This window comes from Dromiciops gliroides, chromosome 1 (genome assembly GCF_019393635.1).
Source record: "Dromiciops gliroides isolate mDroGli1 chromosome 1, mDroGli1.pri, whole genome shotgun sequence".
In the NCBI taxonomy this organism is placed as follows: Eukaryota; Metazoa; Chordata; class Mammalia; order Microbiotheria; family Microbiotheriidae; genus Dromiciops; species Dromiciops gliroides.
The window spans coordinates 17894442-17917306 of record NC_057861.1 but is presented as its reverse complement, the minus strand read 5'-3'; the positions used below and the strand labels follow the sequence as shown (position 1 = coordinate 17917306).

Genomic DNA, 22865 nt, shown 5'->3' with positions numbered 1-22865 from the left:
AGAATCTATATTGTTCTTACGGAAACACAAGCATGGATTTAATATAAAACTTAAACAAAACAAACCAAAAACCAAAAGGAGATTGACCCCCTTTCCCAGGACAGAACTGTGATAGTACCCTGAATGACAGAGACATGAGGATAATTTTTAAAATGCTGGAGTATACTGGGAAAGTATTTTAAAATACTATTTTATTTTCCCTCAATCACATGTAAAAACAATTCTTAAATTTCTTCTTCTTCTTAAGTTTTGAGTTCCAAATTATATCCCTCTCTCCTTCCCCTCCCTAATCATTGGGAAAGTTTAAAAGAAAAATCCCACATGTTTCCCTTGCTCTTTTCTGGGGAGGGATTACAAGTGTTCTCTCTCTGAGAGAACAAGGATGTCACCCTCCTGTATGTCATAATACCCAAGGGAGAAATTCATCTTCAGCTTCTGTCCCTGGAACATCAGAATATACTCTCCCAGGAATAACCCTCTTTTCTCTTCAATCATACATTTAAGTTTCCTTATGATGTCATTGGACTGCATGACATAATCATCAAGGATCCTGCATCTGGGGAGCTTCACATGGAAATGGATCTCTAAGTTGACTCTTTCTGATAGGAAGATGCTGACATCAGAGAAGATCCCATAATCTGCTAAGGAGCAGTGGCACCGAAGTATGTGCTGACAGCTGCCAAGCTCCTCCTGGTAGAACAGATACTGCTGGTGGTAGAAGAGGGGGGCCAGCTTTGGCTGCTTCTTCATTTGCTGGATGCGGGAAAAGGGATCTACCCAGATGGTCAGGTGCTCTCCTTTCTGTTTTTTCACAGTCACTTGGATAGATCTTACTTTCTGGGAGAGGGAGAGGAAGGGAAATCAAGTTCAACATCCTTTAGTTCCTCCATGCATCATCTGACTTTTCTTTGCTTGTTCATCCTTATTTACTACTGTTTTAAGCTGGCAGAGATGGGGAGGCAGAGACAGTAGTCTTATGGGGGGAGGGGGGTTTGGATAATCCATGCCTGAGGAACGGGAGAAAAGAGAGGAGAAGGGAGAAGAGCAGAGGGGAAAATGAGGGGAAAGGAGAAAGGAGATAGAGGAGGGGAAAGAGGAACAGGGAAAGAGAAGAGATAAAAGGTAAAGGGAAAAAGAAGAGGAGAGAGCAGGGCAAGGGGAAGAAGAGGGAAGGGACAAAAGTGGAGAAGAGAGAGGAAGGGAGAAAAAGTTTGGGGGAGAGAATGGAAGGGGCACCTAGTCTCAAGGTCTCTTCAGAAAGCAATAGAATAAAGGGGCATTTCAGAGCCAGCTCCCCTTTTTCCCTGGGCATTTTATCCAGATGTGGTTTATCTAGGAAGGAGGTTATTAATCCCTTTGATCTGCATCTCACAGTCTCCTTTGGCAGTGTTATGAAGCCCATGAACCTATTTTTCAAAATATGATTTTCTTACCTACATTGATAATTGAAGGAATGCCAAACTTCAGTTAGAGGTTAGTGAAAATAAAGATTCCGCCCCACCCCGAACCCCATCCAAGTTCATGGACCCTTTGAAGTTTATCAACAGAGCCCTGATCTAGGAGGGGGAGTGAAAAGTCACATAGGGAGAATAAAGGTTTCTACCTAATATCGAGAGATATAGAGGGAGGTCCCTACTCTCTCAAGAAAACAACCCCTTCTTCAGGATGGGAGGATCTGCATGGAGGGAGGGAAGGATGGAATGACACCATGAAAATCCCACTTCCCTAGAAATGCTGACTTAACCAATATCTAGATTTCAAGTCCAAGAACTCGTGAGTGGTCAGTACCTCCATACGCCAGGCTTTGATTGGGCGGTTATATTTGTCAAAACAACATATGTGTTTCAGGCACTGGGCAGCTCTCTGGGCTACCAGGTCCCATCGCTTTCCCTCTCCTACATTGTGTGTGGGATCCACTGGGTCCAAGATGACCGGTCTGTAGGAAAAGGAGAAACTTGCTTACTGAGCCTTCATTGCAAAACAAAACCAACCACCAACCCCCGCAGGTGAGACCCACAGGAGAGAAAGGAGCTTTTGTCTAAAGACCAAGGTTTGAGGCGGCTAGGTGGCGCTGCAGTGGATAGAGCACCGGCCCTGGAGTCAGGAGGACCTGAGTTCAAATCCGACCTCAGACACTAACACTTACTAGCTGTGTGACCCTGGGCAAGTCACTTAACCCCCCCCCCCAAAAAAAAAGACCAAGGTTTGAGTCCTGGCTCCAGCCCTTCAGCCCTTTCCTTACATTCTCTCCCTTCCCCTCTTTCCCCAATTCTCCCCTCCTTTCTTTATCTCCTCTCTTTTCTTTCAACTCCCCTTTCTTATTTTCCTTCCCCCATCCTTCCCATCTCTCCTCGCTTTTCTTTAACTCCATTCTTCCCTCTTATCCTTTCCCTATTCCATTCCTACTTTTACCTCTCTCCTAACCTTCTTTGTTCCTCTTAACCTTTCTCTTCCCTCCTTCCTTTCCCCTGCTTTCCCTTCTTCCCTCTCCTCTCCGCTTCTTTCTCCTGCCCTCTCCTTTCCCCTACTTCTCTTCTCTCCCCTCCCTTCTCCTCCTCTCCCTTCTGTCCCCCTCCTTTCTCATCCTCTTTTCATCCTCCTTTCTCCTCCCCTGGTTCCTGTTCATCTCTCTTCTACTCTATTCCTCATGATTCCCTTTTAAAAAAGACTGAGTTTATCTTGCCTAAACTGGACAGGTAGTGGCCATTCACAGGCAATCTCATTGCTGATCATCACCAAAGCTTTGATGTGGTCTGCTTTTCACCCCTTCTTAGGCATCCTGGTGGTATTCAGACTTAGCGCAGACACCAGATTGGCTTTAGCCCAGTTGTAGCTCAGAACTCCTGAGCTTATGTGATCCACCAGCTTCAGACCCACTGGAAACAATGAATGTGGATATGCACTGCCATGCCTGGCTCTCTTCCATTGCTAAAGGTGTCTTAGGAATGAGAGCTATTGACATGAGAGGACCTCCCTCTTCATCTTTCCCCCTTCCCTTTGTGTGCCTCTCAGTGGGGTAGGGAGGGGACTGCTACCTTTTCCTCTCCAGCTGCTCCTTCACAAAGTCCCTTATGACCTGCTTCTGGAGACTGTAGTATTTGGTCCAGTAGATGCAGATATCTTTGTGGTCCCGGAGAAACTCTAGAACACTCACGAAGCCTCTAGCCATTTTGAAATTTTTTGCTTGATGGGTCCCTGTCTCCCAGGCATAGATGGTCAGTAGTTCCAGGGCATACATTGGAGGTAGAGAAGCTTTGGGGCAGCTGAATTTCAGGTGCTATGGGGAGAAGCAGAGAGAGGGAGAGGATGAGTGAGTGCAATAGTGGGAACACTGGGTGTCTTTTTTTCATCAAAACTCCATGTACTTCTCTGTCAACTACCTTACTGCTTTGTGAGCCACAGAGTACTTGGTGTTCATATCCCAGCTCTGATACTTACTAACTCTGTGACCTTTACCAAATTTCTTAATTTCTTTTTTTTTCAGGGCAATTGGGGTTAAGTGACTTGCCCAGGGTCACACAGCTAGTAAGTGTCAAGTGTCTGAGGCCGGATTTGAACTCAGGTCCTCCTGAATCCAGGGCTGGTGCTTTATCCACTGCGCCACCTAGCCGCCCCACAAATTTCTTAATTTCTATGTTTCAGTTTCCTCATCTATGAAATGGGATGAGAGAGGTAGTGTGGTGGAGTACAGATAGAGGGCCAGTCTTGGAGTCAGGAAGATGTGGATTCAGGAGTTATCTTTGACTCATACAAGCTGTGTGACTTTGGGTAAGTCATTTAACTATGGAGTGGCCCATATACCACTTTTTGGCATTTCCATACCAGGCTTCTTGCTCTCTGGCCTCTTCCTTCCCTTCTCATCCTCCACCCAACAGAACCCTGGACTCTGCCTTTGGGGCACTGGGATCTGAGAGATGAGCTTTTGCCTAATTTTGCCAGTCATAGGGCCTCCCTTTTCTCTTTTCTCCTTCCTTTTCTCTATTCTTTTTTTTTTTGCTGGGCAATGAGGGTTAAGTGACTTGCCCAGGGTCACACAACTAGTAAGTGTCAAGCATCTGAGGCTAGATTTGAACTCGGGTCCTCCTGAATCCAGGGCTGGTGCTTTATCCACTGTACCACCTAGCTGTCCTCTCCTTCCTTTTCTACCTATGGGACTCCTTGGAAATGTACTCCACCATCATCATACTTCCAGGACACCTCTTTACCACTAAATTCATCATCCTGTGACTGCATCAACTTTGATACTCACATCTCTTCACAACCCCCTTTCCCCTCTGATGTGAGGATGGAGCAAAGAACCCCTCCTAAAGCTACCATCTAAACAGGGCTTATAGAGCAGCCATCTCTTCATTTCCCACCGGCTGAAACCTCTGGATTAGCCTCCACCATGACTAGTCTAATACCTTCTGCTGCTGCCCTTTTGTGTGCTGTCTTCCCTCATTAGAGTGTAAGCTCCCTGAGGACAGTGACTAGCACTGTGCTTGGCCCATAGTAGGTGCTTCACAAATGTTTATTGACTGACTTATTCTCCTCATTTCTCCTCCCTTTGTTCCCCTTTCTTTCTCTTCTATTCCTTTTTGTGTGTGTGTGTGAGGCAATTGGGGTTAAATGACTTGCCCAGGGTCACACAGCTAGTAAGTGTTAAGTGTCTGAGGCCAGATTTGAACTCAGGTCCTCCTGACTCGAGGGCTGGTGTTCTATCCACTGCACCACCTAGCTGCCCCCTACTGTTCTTTTTTAAAAGATGGACTCTCACTATCTTCCTCAGGGTGTAAGTGCAGTGGTGTCTCACAGACTCTGTTGCTTGCTTGTCTTTTCTACCTATTGGGCTTCTTGGACTTGGACTCCACCATGATCATGCTTCCAGGTGACCTCTTTGCTTCAGCACTGATGCATTGGACATGCTTCATAAATACTTTATCATTCATTCAACATAACTGATAGCATGACTGCATAAGAGGAGGGAAAATCCCAGCTTCAGATCTGTTCTCCCTCCTCTCAGCCCCCTCCCTGCCCAAATAATAATGCCCATCTTATGAGATTGTTGGGAGGAAAGTATTTTGTTAACCTTAAAGCATTATGAATGAATGAAAAAAATTTATTGAGTACTTATAATGTGCCAGGTATTGGGCTAGATATTGGAGATTTAAATACGAAACAATGGGTGAGCTATTATAGTTATTTATTATTCTTGGATCAATCTGGGTTTACACAGTCCTGCTCCCTTGTCCCCAGAGGAGAACAACAGAGCAGGCTATAATGTTTCTCTCTTTCCTACATCTTCTTTCTTTCTCTTTCTCTCTGTGCCTCTCTGTCTCTTTCCCCTCTTCCCTTTTTATTTTCTTGTTCTTCTTTCCCTTTTCCTCCCTTTTCCTCCTTCCTTCCTTCCTCCATCTCTCTCTTCTCCCATATTTTCACTATTTTCTCTGTTTCTACTCTTGAGCTGTTGGAGGAAGTCACACAGTATATACCAATCAACTGGGCCCACTATCATGTTACCTAATCTTAACTAGGCCCTTGATATTGCAATTAAAAAAAATTGTCCTGATCGATTCTCTATTATACTACACATCACGAACTATTCCAAACCTTCTCTCTCTCCTCAAACTCACAAAGCTACCCTTAACCACCTGTCCTTCATCTCCTTTACTAAAACCATTTGTCAATGAGCTCCCTATAGGTCACAACTCAAAATCCCATATTGACACCATCACCCTTTCTCTTTTTTTATTCTAGCCTCTGAGGATGGGGTTAGTCTAACAAAGGATAACTGGACAGTTCGTGCCATTGATCTCATTCCTTTCTTCTTCTTTTTGAAGAAGATAACTGAACCTGGAGGGTTATTTTGTATCACTAAGAGAAAATGCAGAGAAAAAGTCAAGAGGGTGTGGGAATTTATTGTGAATTGGGGACCCTGCCTTTAGGCTGAGATTAAAAAGCCTTATGCCCTCAGGGTTTTTTTTCTGTGTAAGAGGGGCTGGGGCCCCCTCCCCCTCCACTTCAGCCCAGCGGAGAAGCCTGTAGGCCTTAGAGAATACCAGCTGGGTAGACAGTTGGGGAAAGCCCCAGCTCCCTCCGCCCTGAGGGGAGCTGCCCCAGAGATCTCAGGCTTGTCCTGCCTGAGTCCAGATTTGAACTCAGGTCCTTCTGAATCCAGGGCTGCTGCTTTATCCACTGTGCCACCTAGCTGCCCCACTCCTCATTCTTTTTAATGGCTTCTATGAAAACCTTCTCTTCTCTCTGTCTGACTGTTCTTAGTTTTAGTTTTAGGTTTTTTTTTGCAAGGCAATTGGGGTTAAGTGACTTGCCCAGGGTCACACAGCTAGTAAGTAAGTGTTAAGTGTCTGAGGTCAGATTTGAACTCAGGTCCTCCTGACTCCAGGGCTGGTGCTCTATCCACTGCGCCACCTAGCTGCCCCGTTCTTAGTTTTTTTTGCTGGATTATCATAGCTCCTCTGTCTCCTTGTTCCACCAGGCTCCAGTCTTGGCCCTCTTGATTTTTTCCTCTGCATTTTCTCTTAGTGATACAAAATAACCTTCCAGGTTCAGTTATCTTCCTCATGAAGATGATAACCAAATTTATATTCTTAATTTTTATTTTTATTTTGAATTAAAATCCTAGTCCCACATGGTCCCAAAGAATGTCAGCTTCTTGAGAGAAGGGACATAGTGCCTGATATCAGCACGTGCTTGATAAATGTTTGTTGAATTGAATCAGATTCATTAACTTCCTGCTTGATATCTCCTTCAGGTTCTATTGGCATCTAAAACTCAACATGTCAAAAACTTAACTCATCATTTTCCTCTAGATTCATCCTTCTTTCTAATTTCCCTGTTTCTGTTGAGGGCACCACTATTGCCTCAGTCTCCAAGGTTCATAAGCTCAGAGTCATTCTCCCTTATCCCTCATATCCAGTTAGGTGCCACATTCCATTCCCTCTGTCTCCATTACATCTCTGGTATGCCTCCAATGCTCCCTTCTGGTGTCCACCCCAGAGAAGTCTTCCGTGATTCTCCTGGTAATTAGCACAGTCTCTCCTCATGTTACTTTGTGTATATTTACCTGTGTATACATTATATTCTCCCAGTAGATTGGAAGCTCATCAGGGGGAGGAACTCTTTTACAGTTATCTTTGTACCCTCAGCACCTAACACAGCTCCTTTCATAAAATAGGAGATAAACAAATGTGTGTTGACTTGCCCATCTCTTGTCTCTTTCTGCCTGTTTGTCTCTAACTACTTATATCTTTCTCCTCATCTGCCTTTCTGTTTATCTCTGTTTGTCTCTGTCTTTTTCTGTTTGTCTCTCTGTCTCTTTGCTTGTCTCTGTTTGCCTTTACAGTTCCTTCTGCCTGCTTGCCTGCCTATCTGCTTGTCTCTGGGTCTGCCTACCTTCCCTTCTGTCTATCTGTTCGTCTGTCCACGTGGCTCTTCCTGCCCGGCACTCTTTGCTTCTGTCAGCCTGCCTGCCCCTCCCTCTCCCTCCCTCTCCCTCCCCCCCCCTCTCTCTCCCTCCCCCTCTCTCTCTCTCCCTCCCTCCCCCTCCCTCCCTCCCTCCCTCCCCCTCCCTCCCTCCCTCTCTCTTTCTCTCTCTCTCTGTTTCCCCTTGGCTCTGTTCCTAGGGACTCTCAGTCTCTTCCCTTCCTGCCCCTGGCTCCCAGGCTCCCAGGAGCTCCGACTGCCTCCTCACCTGCAGGTACCAATGCTTCAGCAGCCTCAGGAGGTTTTTCAGCTTAACGGGAAGACATCTCATAAAACTTTTCCGAAGTTGTATGAAGTATGGTGAGAATTGTCCAGGGAGGCCATCAGTTCTAATCAGGTCCACATAGATCTCGGATGGACGAGTGCGATGCGAGGATTCTGCGGAGACAAGAATCAAGGGAGAGAGTCTTGAGGAGGGAGGCAATGTGGTACTGGAGGAAGAATGCTGGCTTGGAATCAGAGGACCCACATTCACATCCTAGCTTTGACACTTCCTATCTTTGACCTCTGTGGGTCTGTGTTGATTTGGGCCCTGGCTGCTCATATTATGGACATGAAGAATCATGGCATGGTTATGCCCTCCTCTCCCCGCCAAAAACCTGTTTTATCTGTCAGAGTGAGAAAAAGTGAGGACAAAACTGCAGACTGGCACAATTTACTATTAAAATGGGACACTTGATAATATGGAGTTTTCTATTGCAAACAAAAGGGCAGCTAGTTGGTACAGTGGATAGAGTGCTGGGCCTGGAGTCAGGAGGACTTGAGTTCAAATCCAGTCTCAGACACTTACTATCTGTATGATCTTAGGGAAGTCACTTAACCCTGTTTGCCTCAGTTTCCTCAACTATAAAATGAACTGGAGAAGGAAATGGCAAATCACTTCCAGTAACTCAGCCAAGAAAACCCCAAATGGGATCACAAAGAGCCAGACATGACTCAGCAGCAGCAACAACAATGCAAACAAAATAGGAGATATTAAAATAAGTGCACTGATGACAGGGTGGGAATAGAACACAAGAGCATTGCCCCTAGCTTTCATTCCCCAAAGGCACATCCAGAATATAATGAGGAGCTTGAGATGTGGGGCAAGGAACAGCATGAGACCTTGGGAATCTTGGCCAAGGGACAGGTGACAGTGAAAGAGTTACATCAGCCTTCAAAGGAATTTGGAACCTAGAAAATTACCGTTATGGAAACTACATATACTTGTAATTATATACGTATATAAAATTATATATAATGTATCATATAACTAATATATAAACATAATATGAAGCACACAATTATGATATATATATGTATTCTATATAGCAATATAATACAGAGAAAATACGTATAAATACACACACATATATCATATACAAACAACACAATGCAACCATATATTTATGCATGCACATATGTATACATGTGCAAACACATACATAATACTCATGTACACAATAAGACATACAGATGTTCTGCCAAACAGAGCATCAATTTTCCTATTAGTTTTTGTCAAATAAGAAGGGTCATGGTTTTAACAGTAGATACTGAATGACTGTCTAGTATAGACTCAAAAAGTTATCATAGATATGTTAAGACATAACTCATATATAATATACATATAATACATATAATATACCACTTGTTATATAAACATACTGTATAATAAACACGCCATATGTGTTATATACCATACATACATAGGATTTAATGTACAATATATCATACATGTCATTATGGAGGATACATTCATATTATAATACATTTTATATAATGTATCACACTATATTATGTGTAATATATACTATACTATGCTATACTGTACTATACCATACTGTCCTCTGTTATATAGACATAGATAACAGAATGAACCTTTCTCTCGAATCAGAGTTAATCATCAGTATGTTTACCTTTTAATATCTATCCATTGCTATGTCAAACACTGTCTTCCAGTGCCACAGCTATTCCTTTCCTCGACTGTAGACTGAATTGCTTTAATTCCACTGCCTGAATCTCTTTTTCTCTCTTTTTTTTTTTGGCGTAGCAATGAGGGTTAAGTGACTTGCCCATGGTCACACAGCTAGTAAGTGTAAAGTGTCTGAGGTCAGATTTGAACTCAGGTCTTCCTGAATCCAGGGCCAGTGCTTTGTTCACTGTGCCATGTAGCTGTCCCCTGAATCTCTTAACATCTCTCTTTTATTAACTTTTAAAGTTGATGATAGTTGTTCATTCAATTTTGACTGTTAAAACCGTGACCCTCCATATTTGGGAAAAAAGACTAGGAAAACTGGTGTTCTGTTTGGCAGAAAATCTGTTTGGATCAGTGATTAGACATTTCCTCAAGTTCTAAATTAATACTCAATCTAAATATAAAACTTACATCATAAAAAATCAGGAGAATGGAGGGAGGTATCTTTTACAATTATGGCTAGGAGAATTCTAAATCAAAGAATAAAGACACAAAGGATAAAATAGATAATTTGAATTGTATAAAATAAAAAACCACTTGTGCAAACTACAGTGGAGTAACCATGGGCAAGTCATTTCAACTCTAGGAACCTCAATTTTTAATGAAAAGGTTAGACTTGATGGTCCCTAAATCTTTGATCCAATGAGGGAAGACAGGGAATCTATTGCACAAGGCTTCTCAATTCTTTGGTATGATATCCCCAGTGGGATCTCCCAGTTCTATCTGATGCTATTAGTGTTTATGAAATAACTGTTATGTGCCAGGAACTATACTAAGTGCTAGTATCCTCCCAAATACACCTCCGACCCTTTCTCCATTGAGGTCAAAAGTCTTTTCATTTCTCTCCTGAGATTTAGCCTCTTGGATAAACTGACTTCATGAATGTGGTGCATTAGAAATATTGCCAATAAGCCTTGTGCTTTTTCAGGGCCCAAACTACATATTTGTGCAGAGGACAAGTATCTCAGTTGATGGGCTTGGGACTGGACATTACTCCTGGGTGGAATGGAGTGAGGAGAGGGATCTTGGGATGCCTCATTGCTTCCTATTTTAATTATTCTTGTTAACTTGGTCCTAAGTTCTGTTGTTTCTACCATGCTGGTGAACTCCAGATGTGCTCAAGGCTGCTTGGGAACAGGCCTTAACTATCTATTCTACCAAATTTAAACTTAGGTCCTCCTGAATCCAGGGCCAGTGCTTTATCCACTGCACCACCTAGCTGCCCCCATTAATATGATTTTAAAAAGAGAGAAAATCAAATTACTAGTATCAAAAATAAAAAAGGGTGAATATATCACTAAAGAAGATGAAATCAAAGCCATTAGGAGTTATTTTTGCCTAATTATATGCCAATGAATTGAACAACTTAAGTGAAATGGAAGAATATTTATAAAAATACAAACTGCCTACATTAGCAGAAAAGAAATAGAATATCTAAATAGACCTATTTTAGTAAAAGAAATTGAACAGACCATAAAAGAACTTCCTAAGAAAAAAGTGCCAAGACCAGACAGATTTACAAGTGATTCCTATCAAACATTTAAAGACCAACTAATTTCAATATTAAATAAATTATTTGGAATAATAGGCAAAGATTGGTCCTGCAAAACTCCTTTTATGAAATAAATATGATACTGATATGTAAACCAGGAAAGGTAAAAACAGAGAAAGAAAATTGTAGACCAATTTCATTAATGAATATGGATGTAAAAATCCTAAATAGGGGGCAGCTAGGTTGCACAGTGGATAAAGCACCAGCCCTGGATTCAGGAGGACCTGAGTTCAAATACAGCCTCAGACACTTGACACTTACTTTGTGACCCTGGGCAAATCACTTAATCCTCATTGCCCCATAAAAATCTTAAATAAAATGCTAGCTAAAAGGTTACAACAATATATTACAAAGACATATATTGTGACCAAGCAGAATTCATACCAGGAATGGAGGGATGGTTTAACATAAGGAAAAACGATGAACATAATTGATTATATCAGTAATAAAAGTAACAGAAATCAAAGATGCAGAAAAAGCATTTGATAAAGTACAATACTCATTTCTATTAAAACACTTGAAAGTATAGGCACAAATGAACTTTTCCTTAAATTGATAAGAAGCATTTACCTAAAATGATCAGTAAGTATTATTAGTAATGGGGATAAACTAGAAGCCTTCCCAGTAAGAATAGGTATGAAACAAGGGTGTGTTGGAAATCCTAGGAATAGCAATAAGAGAAAGAAAAAGAAATACAAGGAATCAGAATAGGGAATGAGATAATAAAACTATCTTTTTGGAGATGATATGATAATATACTTGGAAAATCCTAAAGACTCAACTAAAAAGTTTATTGAAATAATGAATTTCAGCAAAATAGCAGGATATAAAGTAAGCCCACATAAATCGTCAGCATTCCTATATATCACCATTAGGATTCTGTAGGAAGAATAGTTAGAGATACCCCATTTAAAACAACTCTAGACAATATAAAATAATCTGGGAATATACCTACCCAAAAAACCCCAGGATCCATATGAACAAAACCATCAACAGCTTTATACACAAATAAAATTAGATTTAAATAAATGGAGAAATAGAAATTGTTCATGGATAGGCAGAGCCAATATAATAAAAATGACATTTTTTACCAAAATGAATCTGCATATTCTATGCCATCCCAATTAAATTACCAAGGTGGTACAATTTAAGGAGTGGCAGGTTCTTCACTTGCCTGGTCTGTGCTCTGGTCTGTAAATAACCCCAGGCCTACTTGCTCTTCAACCAGAAAACAATTTTTTCCCTCTGTGGCTGATAGCTCTGGCAAGCCTGTGGCCCTCCCTGGGCTGCCACCACTCAAGACTGCTTTCTGGTTCTCAGCAGGGGTAAAACAACTGAATTCTGCTTCAGTTCCAGGAGAGATCTCTGTAATTTCTCCCTGGCCAACCACTCGACCCTCTCACCAGACTGTGATCTTAGTTCCAGAAGATGCCAGCATTGCAGCCAGTTCAGAGGTTCTGGGGGTCTCTTTTTCTGTTGCAGCCTGTCTGGGGCTGGATCTGTGTTGGCTCTATCTCAGGGTTGGGTTTCATTCCCGCCTTCTGCTGACCTTCTAAACTGTCTTTGGCTGGAAAATAATCTCACCCTGTCCTTTTGTGGGTTCTGCTGCTCCAGGAATTGTCTTATGGCATTATTTGAAGGGATTTGGAGGGATTTCCAACTAAATTACCAAGAAAAATTTTACTGAGCTAGAAAAAAAATAATTAAAAAATTCTTTTTAAAGAACAAAAGGTCAAGAATATCAAAGGAACTAATGGAAAAATGTAAAGGAAGGAGATTTAGAAGTACCAGATCTTAAACTTTATTATAAGATAATAATTATAAAAATGATCTGGTACTGGCTAAGAAATGGAAAAGTAGATCAGTGGAATAGAATAGACATACAATCTATAGCAGAAAATGAATATAGTAACCTAGTGTTTGACAAGTGTAAAGACTTAAGTTTTTGGGATAAGAATTCATTAGTAAAAAAAAATTGTTGGGAAAGTTGAAAAGCAGTCTGGCAGAAATTGGGCATAGACCAAAATCATTCACCAAGATAAGGTCCAAATGGATATGTGACCTAGATATAAAGGGAGATATTGCAAGACAATTTGAAGAACATGGAACATATTACCTATCAGAGTTAAGGATAGGTTTTGTTTTTTGTTTGTTTGTTTGTTTGTGTGTGTGTGTGTTTGTTTTTTTGCAGGGCAATGAGGGTTAAGTGACTTGTCCAGGGTCACACAGCTAGTTAAGTGTCAAGTGTCTGAGGCCGGATTTGAACTCAGGTACTCCTGAATCCAAGGCCAGTGCTTTATCCGCTGCACCACCTAGCTGCCCCCAGACTTAAGGATAGGTGAATAATTTATGAACAAACAAGAGAAAGGAAGCATTGTGAGCTATAAAATGGATAATTTTGATTATATTACAGAGTACTTGTACAAATAAAACAAATATAGCCAAGATCAGAAGGAAAGCAAAAAACTAGGAAAAAATTTTTATAGATAGTTCTTCCGATAAAAGGTTTCACATATCAAATATATAAAGAACTTTGACAAATCTATAAGAATGCAAGTCATCCCCCAATTTATAAAAGGTCAAAGGATATGAACAAGCAGTTTTCTGATAAGGAAATCAAAATGATTTATAGTCATATGAAAAAAATGCTCTAAATCATTACTGATTAGAGAAACTAAACTAACCTTGAGATATCATTTTACACATATCACACTGGGTAAAATGATAGAAAGGGGAAGTGACAAATGTTGGAGGGGATGTGGAAAAATTGAGACCTTAATTCATTGTTGGATCTGAGTTGATCCAACAGTTTTGGAGAGAGATATGGAATTATGCTCAAAGAGTTATTAAATTGCTCATACCCTTTGACCCAACAATACCTCTTTTAGGATTGTTTCCCAAGATGATTAGGGAAAAAGGAAAAGAACCTACATGTTCTAAAATATTTATAGCCACTCTCTTTGTGGTGGCAAAGAATGGGAAATCATGGGGATGCCCATCAATTGGGAAATGGCTGAACAAATTATGGTATGTGATTATGATGGAATACTATTGTGCTATAAGAAATGATGAGCCCGATGATTTTAGAAAAGCATGGAGAGACCTCCACAGAATAATGAAGAGTGAAATGACCAGAATCCAAGAGAACATTCTATACACCAACAACACTATTATTTAAAGAACAACCAAGTCATTCTGACTATTATAAATACCCAAATTTACCACTAAGTTCTTATGAAGGAAGAAACTGCTTGAATACAGAAAAAACCCGACACATATATACACATACATATTATGAATTTATCATCCATGTCAGTGGAGAGATCACTAGGCCTGGGGGTCAAGAAGACCTGAGTTCAAATCCAGCCTCAGACATTTATTAAATATGTGACCCTGGGAAAGTTACTTGACCTCCATTTGCCTTAATCCACTAGAGAAGGAAATGGCAAACCACTCCATTATCTTTGCCAAGAAAACCCTATGGAAAGTATGGGTCATGAAGAGTCCTATGTGATTGAACATCATCCATGATATTCCTCAGTCAGTGTGAGATTTAAAATTGGATATTAGATCATAAATCTCCCCTACTTAACCTTTCCCTTAATTTATCTCCCAAACTAGTAAATGGAAGAAGCTTTTATGAAAGTTTTTAACAGTCGGTTAGGATAACTGAAAGACGCCAGTTTTTCAGTTATCCTAACCGACTGTTAAAAACTTTCATATTTTACCACAGTCAGTCAGAGTAAATCTCTTTATAATGGTATAATGCTTTATTACTCCAGCTCTCTAGTGACTGAGGGGACTGTAGAAATGGATATCTAAGAAGGGGCCATGACCAAAGGGGCCCTGGGATGGAAGATCCCCTCAGCTAGCTAACTAGCATTTATATAGATGGCATTAGCATTTATATAGATGGCATTAGCATTTGTAAAGCACTTCACAACAATTCAAGGAGGTAGGTGTTATTATGATCCCAGTTTTACATTTGAGGAAACTGAGGTAGGCAGAGGTTACATGACTTGCTCAGAGTCCCACATCCAGTAAGTATCTGAGGCTGGATTTGAACTCAGGCCTTCCAGACTCTAGGCTCAGTGCTCTAACCATACCCCCAGAAGGTATGATCTGGTAAGCAAGGGGTCTGGAATGGCAATCAATGTCTACTTTACCCAGGGCATTGTAGGCAGTCAGGATGACCACATCGATAGGCTCTGATGTCATTGTGGATTGAATTGTAAAGATGAGTGAGCTAGGGACTTCAGGGTCCACATATATTTCACTGATGCTGTAGTCTAGGTCATTCCAGCAGTGGTCCAGAAGACTCTTCTTCATCAGCATCAATGTGTCAAGGTGTAAGGAAGCCTCTGTTCTGGGGCTGTAGTAGTCAAGGAATACAACAACCTGGACTTCTTTTTTGTAATTAAGCATGGTTCCATCCATCACAGACCCTGCCTGCCAAGAATAGAATAATAGCGTCACAGACTGTCTGATCCAAGCATTGTGTATACAAACCCCGACTTCAGTGTCCCCAGTGGGAGTCATTCACCCTCTGCTTGAAGATCTTCATGGGGAACCTACTGCCTCCCTTCCTGGATGACTCTAATTGTTAGGAAGGTTTTGTTTCATTTATTCCATTTGTATCTCTAGTGCCTGGTATATAGTAGGTGCTCAATAAATGCTTGTTTGAGTAAATATAAGTGGGTCTCTCTGTGACTTCAATTATTGTTCCTATTTCTGTCTCCTAGGGCCAAGCCCAACAAATTGCCATCATCATCAATGAGAATGTTTTGGGTACTTACGGTGTGCAAGGTACCTACTAAGCATTAACTATACAAAGAAACACATACAAAAACATCCCTGCTCTCAAGGAGTTTAGAGTCTAAGCTTCACAGGATTGTTGTAAGGCAAATGAAATGACATATATAAGATGCTTTACTCACAGTCCAATAGGGGAGATTATAAATAATACATAAAATATAAAAATATGTTTATAATGACTGGTACATAGTAGGTTCTCAAAAAGTATTTATTTCTACAAGCCATTCCCCAATTGATAAATGGGCAAAGGGTATGAACAGGAAGTTTTAAAAATACATTTTTTTTTTTTTTAGTGAGGCAGTTGGGGTTAAGTGACTTGCCTAGGGTCACACAGCTAGTAAGTGTTAAGTGTCTGAGGCCGGATTTGAACTCAGGTACTCCTGACTCCAGGGCTGGTGCTCTTATCCACTGCGCCACCTAGCTGCCCCTAAAAATACATTTTTATTAATGCCTTTTTTATCTTCATACTAATCCTTAGTATCATTTCATCTGATTCTCCCAGAAAGTCATCCAAAATAACAAATAGTATTGTTTTTAAAGTTGAAGAATAAAGTTTAAAGAAGTTTAAAGAAAGAAGAAGAAAATCTACAAAATTAATGAATACATTAAAAAAAGTTTGAAAATGTGTAATGCATGATGCCTGTGGACCTCCTGTCTTCTTGAAGGATTAAAAGGATTAGGTTGGAGATGTCCTTTTGAACAGTTAGTTGTTAGATGAAAAATCAAAACTATTTGTAATCATATAAAGAAAAGCTCTAAATCACTTTTTTTTTGGTGGGGCAATGAGGGTTAAGTGACTTGCCCAGGGTCACACAGCTAGTAAGTGTCAAGTGTCTGAGGCCACATTTGAACTCAGGTTCTCCTGAATCTAGGGCTGGTGCTTTGTCCACTGTGCCACCTAGCTGCCCCCTGTAAATCACTTTTGATTAAAGAAATGCAAATAAAAACAACTTTGAGGTACCATTTCACATCTATCAGATTAGCTAATATGACAGAAGAGGAAAATGACAAATGTTGGAGAAGATGTGGGAAAATTGGAACATTAATTCATTGTTGGAAGAGTTGTGAACTGATCCAACTATTCTGGAGAACGATTTGGAACTGTGCCCAAAGGGCGATCAAACTGTGCATATCCTTTGGTCCAGAAATACCATGACAAGTTCTGTATCACAAAGAGATCATAAAAAAGAAAAGGACCCACATGTACAAAAATATTTATAGCTGCTATTTTTGTGGTGGCAAAGAATTGGAAATTGAGGGGATGCCCATCAACTGGGGAATGGCTGAACAAGCTATGGTATATGAATGTTATGGAATATTATTGTGCTTTAAGAAATGATGAGCAGGTGACTTAAAAAAAACCTGGAAAGACTTACATGAAATGATGCAAAGTGAAATGAACAAACGCAGGAGAACATTGTACACAGTAACAGCAATATTGTTCAATGATCAACTATGCATAATTTAGTTCCTCTCAGCAATACAATGATCCAAAATAATTCTAAAGGCCTCATGAGGTAAAATGCTCTCCACATCCAGAGAAAGAGCTGATGGAATCTGAATGTAGATAAAGGAAGACTACTTCTACTTTCTTTTTTTTGTGTTTTTTTTTCTTTCAGTCTGTTTCTTCTTTCACAACATACCTAATTTGGAAATATGTTTTTCATGGTTGTACATATATAACATATATCAAATTGCTTACCAGTTTAGGGAGAGGGGAGGGGAGAGAGGAAGGGAAAAAAATTGGAACTGAAAATTTTGTAAAAATGACTGTTAAAATTATCTTTACATGTAATTGGAAAAAATACTACATAAATGGCAGAACAAAAGAAAATTAAATGCTTTTCCCCTCCCCCCAAAAAGTGCTTCTTCCTTTCTCTTTACATCCCCTTCTGAGCCTCAATTTCCTCATCTGTAGCATGGGATGAGAGGCAGCATGGCCTAGTGTTTTCAGAGCTGGCCTTGGGATCAAGAAGACTTGGGTTCCAGTCTGACTTCTAGCATCCACTAGTCATTTAACTCCATACTGTTCACTTCATGTCTCTGGTCTTCATCTGCAAAATGAAGACATTGAACTAGATGGCTTTGAAGGTGACCTTCACCTTTACTATGATTCTCTCTGCAACTAACTGATATCCAGTGACTTGCCCAAGCTCCCATCCCTGTCCAGCCACTGAGCTGGGATTGCAACTAGCTCTCTTGACTCCTGAGAGTAACATGTGGGTTGGGTTGTTGTTGTTTAGTACATATTTTGTACTTACTTATCTGTATTTATGTTGCTTCTTTGTGATTGAGTAGAAGCTTTTTGTGGGAAGGGATTATTTATGTTTTATCCCTTGTCCCTACCTAGAATAGTGTCTGGCACAAAGTAAATTCAGTTAATGCTTATTGGAGGACCCAGATAGAGAGCTCTGTTTCTGAGGGCAGGGACTGTTCCTTCCATCTCTTGTAAAACCATAAATTTGGAACTGAAAGCTTCTGTGTGTGTCACTTAGTCTAACCCTTTCATATTCCAGAGAAGGGAATTGGCATTTGCAGAGGGTAATGACTCAACTAAGGTCACACTCTGTGCATCTCTCACAATACCTATCCCAGGGCTGAACATACTTGATTTATTCTTGAACATACTCAATATATCCTTATTAATTGTTTAATTGATTTGGTGAAGCTCTTATCATTTACAAATACCAACCCAGATGTTGGTCCTCTAGCTCTAGGTATCTCTGGTCCCAGGCATGTCCTCTTTAGCCTATGGTGTATCCAGGACCACCTCTGGGAGCTGCCCACAGGATGTCGTGCAGCCAGATGGTACAAGGCTTCTAGAAAGCACCGAGGTTCTATTTCCTCCCCAGTATCACACTTAGTCACATCCTCTGGGGATTTGTACCCTCCTCAAGCTGCCACAGGACAAATGCAGTAAACAGAAAATAGGAAGTGGGAGAAGTGGCAGGACTAGAGGAACAGACCTAGGACTCTTAGTCAGTTGGACACACAGTCATTTAATAAGTAGAGAACATGTTGAGTTCCCTCGTTGGTGTCATTAGGTAGGCAAATAGAGAACTTCTTCATTTAGGTAGTTGTGTCAATTAGGTGAGAATGTTGGAAGCATATTAGCTTAGAAAGCTGGTGCCCATTTGCTTGGCAAGTTAGACACACATTAGTTTAACAAGTTGGGAACATCTTAGTTGAGTAATTTGGTGCCTCGTAACTCAAAATGTTAGGCATTTACCACTACTCTTGTCTGTAACCCAAAGAGATCAAAAAAGGGGAAAAGGACCAATTTGTATGAAAATATTTATGGCAACTTTTTGTGGTGCCAGAGAATTGGAAATTGAAAGGATAACCATCAGTTGGGGAATGGCTGAACAAGCTGTGGCATAAGATTATAATGGGATATTGTTGTGCTATAAGAAATGATGAGTAGGATGACTTCATAAAAACCTGGAAAGACTTACATGAATAGATGGAAAGTGAAATGAACAGAACCAAGAGAACATTGTACACAGTAACAGCAATATTAGATTATCAGCTATGAATGACCTAGCTATTATTTTCAGTTATACAATGATCCAAGGACTCATACTGAAAAATTCTGTCTACCTCCAGAGAAAGAGATGGTGGAGTCTGAACACAGATTGAAGCAGATGATTTGTTACTTCTCTTATTTTCTTTTAGGTTTTTTTTTCTGGTTTGTGACTTCTTTTACAACATGACTAATATGGAAATATATTTTATGTCACTGCACATAGATAACCTATATAAAATTGCTTACTGTCTCAGGGAAGGGGTAGGGGAGGGAGGGAGAGAATTTGGAATTCAAAATTTTAAAATATAAATGATAAAAGTTGTTTTTAACATGTAATTGAGAAAAAGAAAATATTATTAATGTGTTATCTTAGCAGATTGATACCCATTGGTTTAGCAATTGGGTAAACATTAGTTTATCAATTTGGGCACACTAGTTCAAGACATTCATGCCAATTTGTTTACCAAGATGGGACCATATCAGCTTAGCAGGGTACTCATGAGGTAGCTTAGTAGTTTAGCAATCCATTAGTCTACTAAGCCAGGAGATATTAACTTAGTAAGTTTCTGCACATTTGCTTAGTTAAACAAATTAGCATGTAGTTAAACAAATTGGTGTTCCTTATTTAGCTAGTTGGGAGAACATTAGCAAGTTGGGCACATTTGCTGTGAACAAATTGAGTGCACAATAGTTTAGAATGTTGGGTACACAATAGATTAGTAGGTTGGTCCCAATTAGTTTAGCAAATTAGGTGAAGAATTGCTTGGGATCAAAGAATTATATACAGAGGAAACTAGATAAGCAAGAATGAGGTGTAGGTTCAGAGGTAGATAGAGGCATTTTGGTATGGTGAATGGACCAAGGCTTGGCTATAGCAGGACCTAGAGAATCTGTCACTTTTAAGACTGGTTCTGCCTGAGTGCTGGAGGGCAGAAGGGAAGGTAGAGCCCAGAGATATTGATGGAGAGAAGTGGGGAATAGGGAGTTTGGGACTACTCTTGCAAAATTTTAATCTAGATGCACCGCTGTCCCTCCTCATCTCTGTGCCCTGGATTCCCTAGATTCCTCCCTTCAGGCATCAGAGAGGATCCCACCTTCTGAAATAAGCCTTTCCAAATCCCCTTCCCTCGGTGATGTCCCCATTCTGTATATATCTTGTTTGTATGTGTTATTTGCATGTTGTCTCACCTACTAGATTGTAAAATCCTTGAGGAAAAAGATTTTTTTTTTTTGCCTTTCTGTATATCTCTAGCCCTTACACAATGCCCAGCACATATTAGGCATTTAATCAATGTTTGTTGACTTGACTTGACCAACTGACTCCTGGATTGTGTTTGTGGCTCTCATGGTAGGGGGAATAGGAGGAGAGGCAGCAATTCCTATGGCACAGCAGTATAGTCCACCCCACCCCCAGGGGCAGCTCTCACCTTTATCACCTTCAGCACCCTGGCCTCTGGAGCCTTCAAATACCAACCGTGAAAGAGTCTCTGTATCTCCTGGAAGACATCATGAACCCCTTCTTTGAACTCTTTGGTAGGGAGGAGTTCATGGGCTATGAAGGCATCCAACTTCTCTGCAGGAACATCAAACAGGCTCAGAGGTGACTCCATCTGTGCTTAGGGCTGGGTAGGGCTACAGATAAATGGCTGTCCAGCTCAACCCTTGTCTTCCTCCTTAAGGTAGCTCTGCCTCTTCTTACTCTGCCTTGATAGGAAAAGTGCCAGGAAAATGGGGAACTTTTATGGAATCAGTTCACAGCTGGGGCTTCTATTCTTGGAATTGAAGTCTGGAGCAAAGGGTGTCTGCTAAGTCACAGCCCCTGCCTGGATGTCCTCTGGAACCCCCTTGGGGGCTGGCCTTTTACTAGCCACTAAACACATTAGTTTCATTTTTCTGCTTTCTGAGTTTCCTTTCTATGACTTTTAGATACAAACTCTTTGAAGTCTGACTCATTTTTCCCTAGGTAGGCGACTATTCAGCTCTTGCTAAAGGCACTTTCTCTTTGGAAATGTCCTTGATGCTCCATTTTCTTCAAGCACTTTCTCTGGACTGCATCACACACTCCAAACTTTTATGATTCCCATTTTACAGTTGAGGAGTCTAAGGGAGACCGAGGTTAAGTGACTTGCCAAGGGTCAAATATCCCTGTTTACCCAACCTTCCTCTCTTTCCATAGCCCTCTCATTCTTGCCGCAACTCTACCCAATTTCCTTTCCCCCTCCCCAAAGGAAGGGGCAGTCCTGCTTGCAGGCTGGACTAGCCTCTGGTATGGGTTGGGTAGGTGTGAGAAAATGGGTAGTTGTCTCCTCTCAATGAGGATATAACAGTCAATCATACCCCTCCTCACCTGCTTGTAGGACAAAGATCTCAGATCCTTTCCTTCCCCCTCCGGCAAACAAAATCACATGGTTCTAGGAGCCCAGAGCTGGTCTCAATTAGGTCCAACTGGTCTCAATTATGTCCATAATTATGGTTGGGAATACTACATTTCAATTAGCTAGTCTTTGCTGGTAGATTGTAACCCTCAAGTAATCAATTAGTGATGAAAAAGGGGAGGGTCTATTCGTGCTAGGGACTAGGGGATAAAATGGGGCCTGCGAGCCTCCATTAGGGGCACCTATTGGCTGCACACTAGGGTGCCTCCTCACAAGAAGGAAATAAGAGAGCCTTTTGTCACATTGATGATGAGTTCCTGAGGATTATTGAAAAGAGGATTGATTATCCCTCACAGTAGGGCTGCTAGGTGGTGCAGTGGATAGAGTGTAGGGTTTAGAATTAGGAAGATTCCTTTTCCTGAGTTCAAATCTAGCCTCAGACACTTACTACCTTTGTGACCCTGGGCAAGTCACTTCATCCTGTTTGCCTCAGTTTCCTTATCTGTAAAATGAGCTGTAGAAGGAAATGATAAGCCATTCCAGTATCTTTGCCAAGAAAACCCCAAATGGGAACATGGAGAGTAGGACACAACTGAAAAATGACTCAACAACAAATGGGTTGAGTAACCAGCAGCCCATAGAATCATGAATTGAGGGGAAGACTCCTTTTATCCCAAGAAAACCTCTTGCAATGGCTTGAACTTTTATTAGCAGTGAGCAATTTCTATAGGTCAATCAATCATTAATTTAATGAATAAGTACCTACCCTGTATCAGGCACTGTACTTTGTTTTTGGTGAGGCAGTCAGGGTTAAGTGACTTGCCCAGGGACACACAGCTATTAAATGTCAAGTGTCTGAGGTTGGATTTGAACTCGGGTCCTCCTGACTCCAGGGTCAGTGCTCTATTCACTGTGCCACCTCACTGCCCTTCTATAATGTACTTTGCAAAGTCAAAAATCAAACTGCTTCTGCCCTGAAGTAGTTTACATGTACCTATATGAGGCTATACTAAATGAATATAAACTATTTTGGGGGGAGATATTTAGAAGGGTGCCAGTGGGGAGGAAACAGGCATTTATTAAGTGTCCAGCCCGGTGTTAAGCACTTCACAAAAATGACCCCATTGACCCTCACAACTATTCCAGGAGGTTGTTATTATT

The 22865-nt window shown here is 40.9% G+C and overlaps 1 protein-coding gene across 1 annotated transcript; it reads right to left on the bottom strand.

Moving 5' to 3' along the window:
* Positions 1-213: 213 nt before the first annotated feature.
* On the bottom strand, positions 214-20939 carry LOC122737077 (2'-5'-oligoadenylate synthase-like protein 1). Its single transcript, XM_043979494.1, has 6 exons — positions 20757-20939; positions 15155-15437; positions 7691-7860; positions 3036-3277; positions 1789-1936; positions 214-837 (listed from the first exon to the last, which is right to left on the bottom strand). Exons 1-6 carry the CDS (start codon positions 20937-20939, stop codon positions 352-354), a joined length of 1512 nt encoding a protein of 503 aa, XP_043835429.1. The 3' UTR covers positions 214-351.
* Positions 20940-22865: the final 1926 nt, after the last annotated feature.

Excerpts from the sequence above, each read along its gene's own strand:
- LOC122737077 (XM_043979494.1), bottom strand. The coding sequence starts at position 20,939 with ATGGAGTCACCTCTGAGCCTGTTTGATGTTCCTGCAGAGAAGTTGGAT. Across the intron at positions 7,861-15,154 it reads GACTGCCTACAATGCCCTGG|AATCCTCGCATCGCACTCGT; the intron begins GTAAAGTAGACA and ends TTGTCTCCGCAG. Across the intron at positions 1,937-3,035 it reads GAGCAGCTGGAGAGGAAAAG|ACCGGTCATCTTGGACCCAG; the intron begins GTAGCAGTCCCC and ends CTTTTCCTACAG.